This window comes from Candida margitis, assembly GCF_024628925.1.
Source record: "Candida margitis strain CBS 14175 chromosome Unknown scaffold170, whole genome shotgun sequence".
NCBI lineage: Eukaryota > Fungi > Ascomycota > Pichiomycetes > Serinales > Debaryomycetaceae > Lodderomyces > Lodderomyces margitis.
Window position 1 is genome coordinate 1 of NW_026261832.1, and position 1,581 is coordinate 1,581.

Here is a 1,581-nt window from a genome sequence, read left to right on the forward strand (position 1 = left end):
CTGTCCGGCATACTGGATGGGCTTGGCATAGTCTGAAGGCAACTCATCCCAACCTGGCAATGGCGAAACCAAATAATCTTTTGGATCGCTTGAGCATTCTCCTTTCAATGGGGAAGCAACTGCTAGCAAAGCATATAATGGCAAAAGTAAACTAACGTGGGGAATCATCATGATGAGGTGGATAACGGAATCCTGAATCCACCTCAGAGCCAAAGTGTAAATATCTGACACTTTAAATACTGAAATACTTTTTCGTGAATTTGCTAATAGTGCCAACAAAGGCCCCGCATGAGCTGCTTTGTTTATTCACGGTGAAATAGTAATTTTCCGTTTTCTGATTTTCGTAAACTGATGAGTGAAATTGATTCCTTACCTGCAATTCTTGACAGAAGAAAAATAACAATGGGGAGGCATAATAAATTTGTTGGGGAATGCATTTCCCATTGCTGATAAAGGCTCTTTACCGTTCTGCCTCAGGTTTGCTGACCCTTGCTCTGGATGTTGGCTGTATCTGCCCCATATAGAGGGACTGAGTTATTAGGCAGAGTTGTAGTTGGAGACACATCTCCTCAATTGCAAACAATGAAAAGGCGTTTTCGTATCCAAAACAATCTTTCATCACAGACTTACGTCATGGAAAAAGAATCACAGCATTTTTTCTATAAATAAATAAAAACAGACTTTCATTGTCGTAACTTTAACGCGACACGACAGAAATGGAACTATGTCTAGATTCTCCATTTGCCTTATAAATACATACATTTCCCTACATCTATACTCTTCAGTTTAATAATACTTACTTACGGTATTTACCGTCGCTACACTACAACTTCACTTGCTTCATTTTGCAAGATTGGGGTATGCCAAAATTGCACTTTCTGCATATTTGGAAAGAGAATCGAACATTGTTGATGAGTAAACGGCCTCATTTAATCACACTTTCATCTCAACATTCTCTTTACTAACCGGTCCAGACAAACGGATAAAAATATCTTGTCCATTGCCACCGCAATGACGCATTCCTAAGTCACACGCTAATTTTAGAACTTTGTCGTTTGTTAGTAAATATAATTCTCCACTTATTGTCCCCATTGGGTTACACAAAAGACCTTCAGCGCGTCAGATTTCAGGAACAGCCTATCAAAATGTAAGAGAGTGTGCATATAATTTTTTCAAGTATTTTTTCTTGTCATTTTGATTGTTAGGCAATGACAACAACAACAACAAACATTCGCAACTTAAACGTTCTCATATTTCCTCGTTATTGTTCAATGAGTTAACAATAAGCAACTAAAAGCATGATGCTATTGGAACCTCACCTCCACTGAGTTTAACCGCAATATTGCCAAATACTTAAATAACGGACAATACCCAGGCTTTTATTTCTCCCTAGACAATGTACTATCAACCACCAAGATGCTTCACTTCAGCCTACTTTTACCAATATACGCTTTGCTAGCAGCGGCAGCCCCATTCAAAGGAGGAAACTCAAACGACCGAAAAGAGTACTTAGTGTCACCATTGCCAGGTTGGGATGAGTTGCCTTCAGACTATGCCAAGCCCATCCAGTATGCCGGACAG

General features: G+C 39.4%; 1 protein-coding gene across 1 annotated transcript; it reads right to left on the reverse strand. All coding sequences in view use genetic code 12, as the record gives it.

Moving 5' to 3' along the window:
• CANMA_003514 (uncharacterized protein) lies at positions 1–171 on the reverse strand (the record flags this gene model as incomplete). The annotated part of the gene is made up of 1 exon (XM_051815697.1): positions 1–171. A coding segment is annotated over one exon (171 nt), but the record flags the coding sequence as incomplete, so codon positions are not given.
• Between the last annotated feature and the right edge of the window lie 1,410 nt (positions 172–1,581).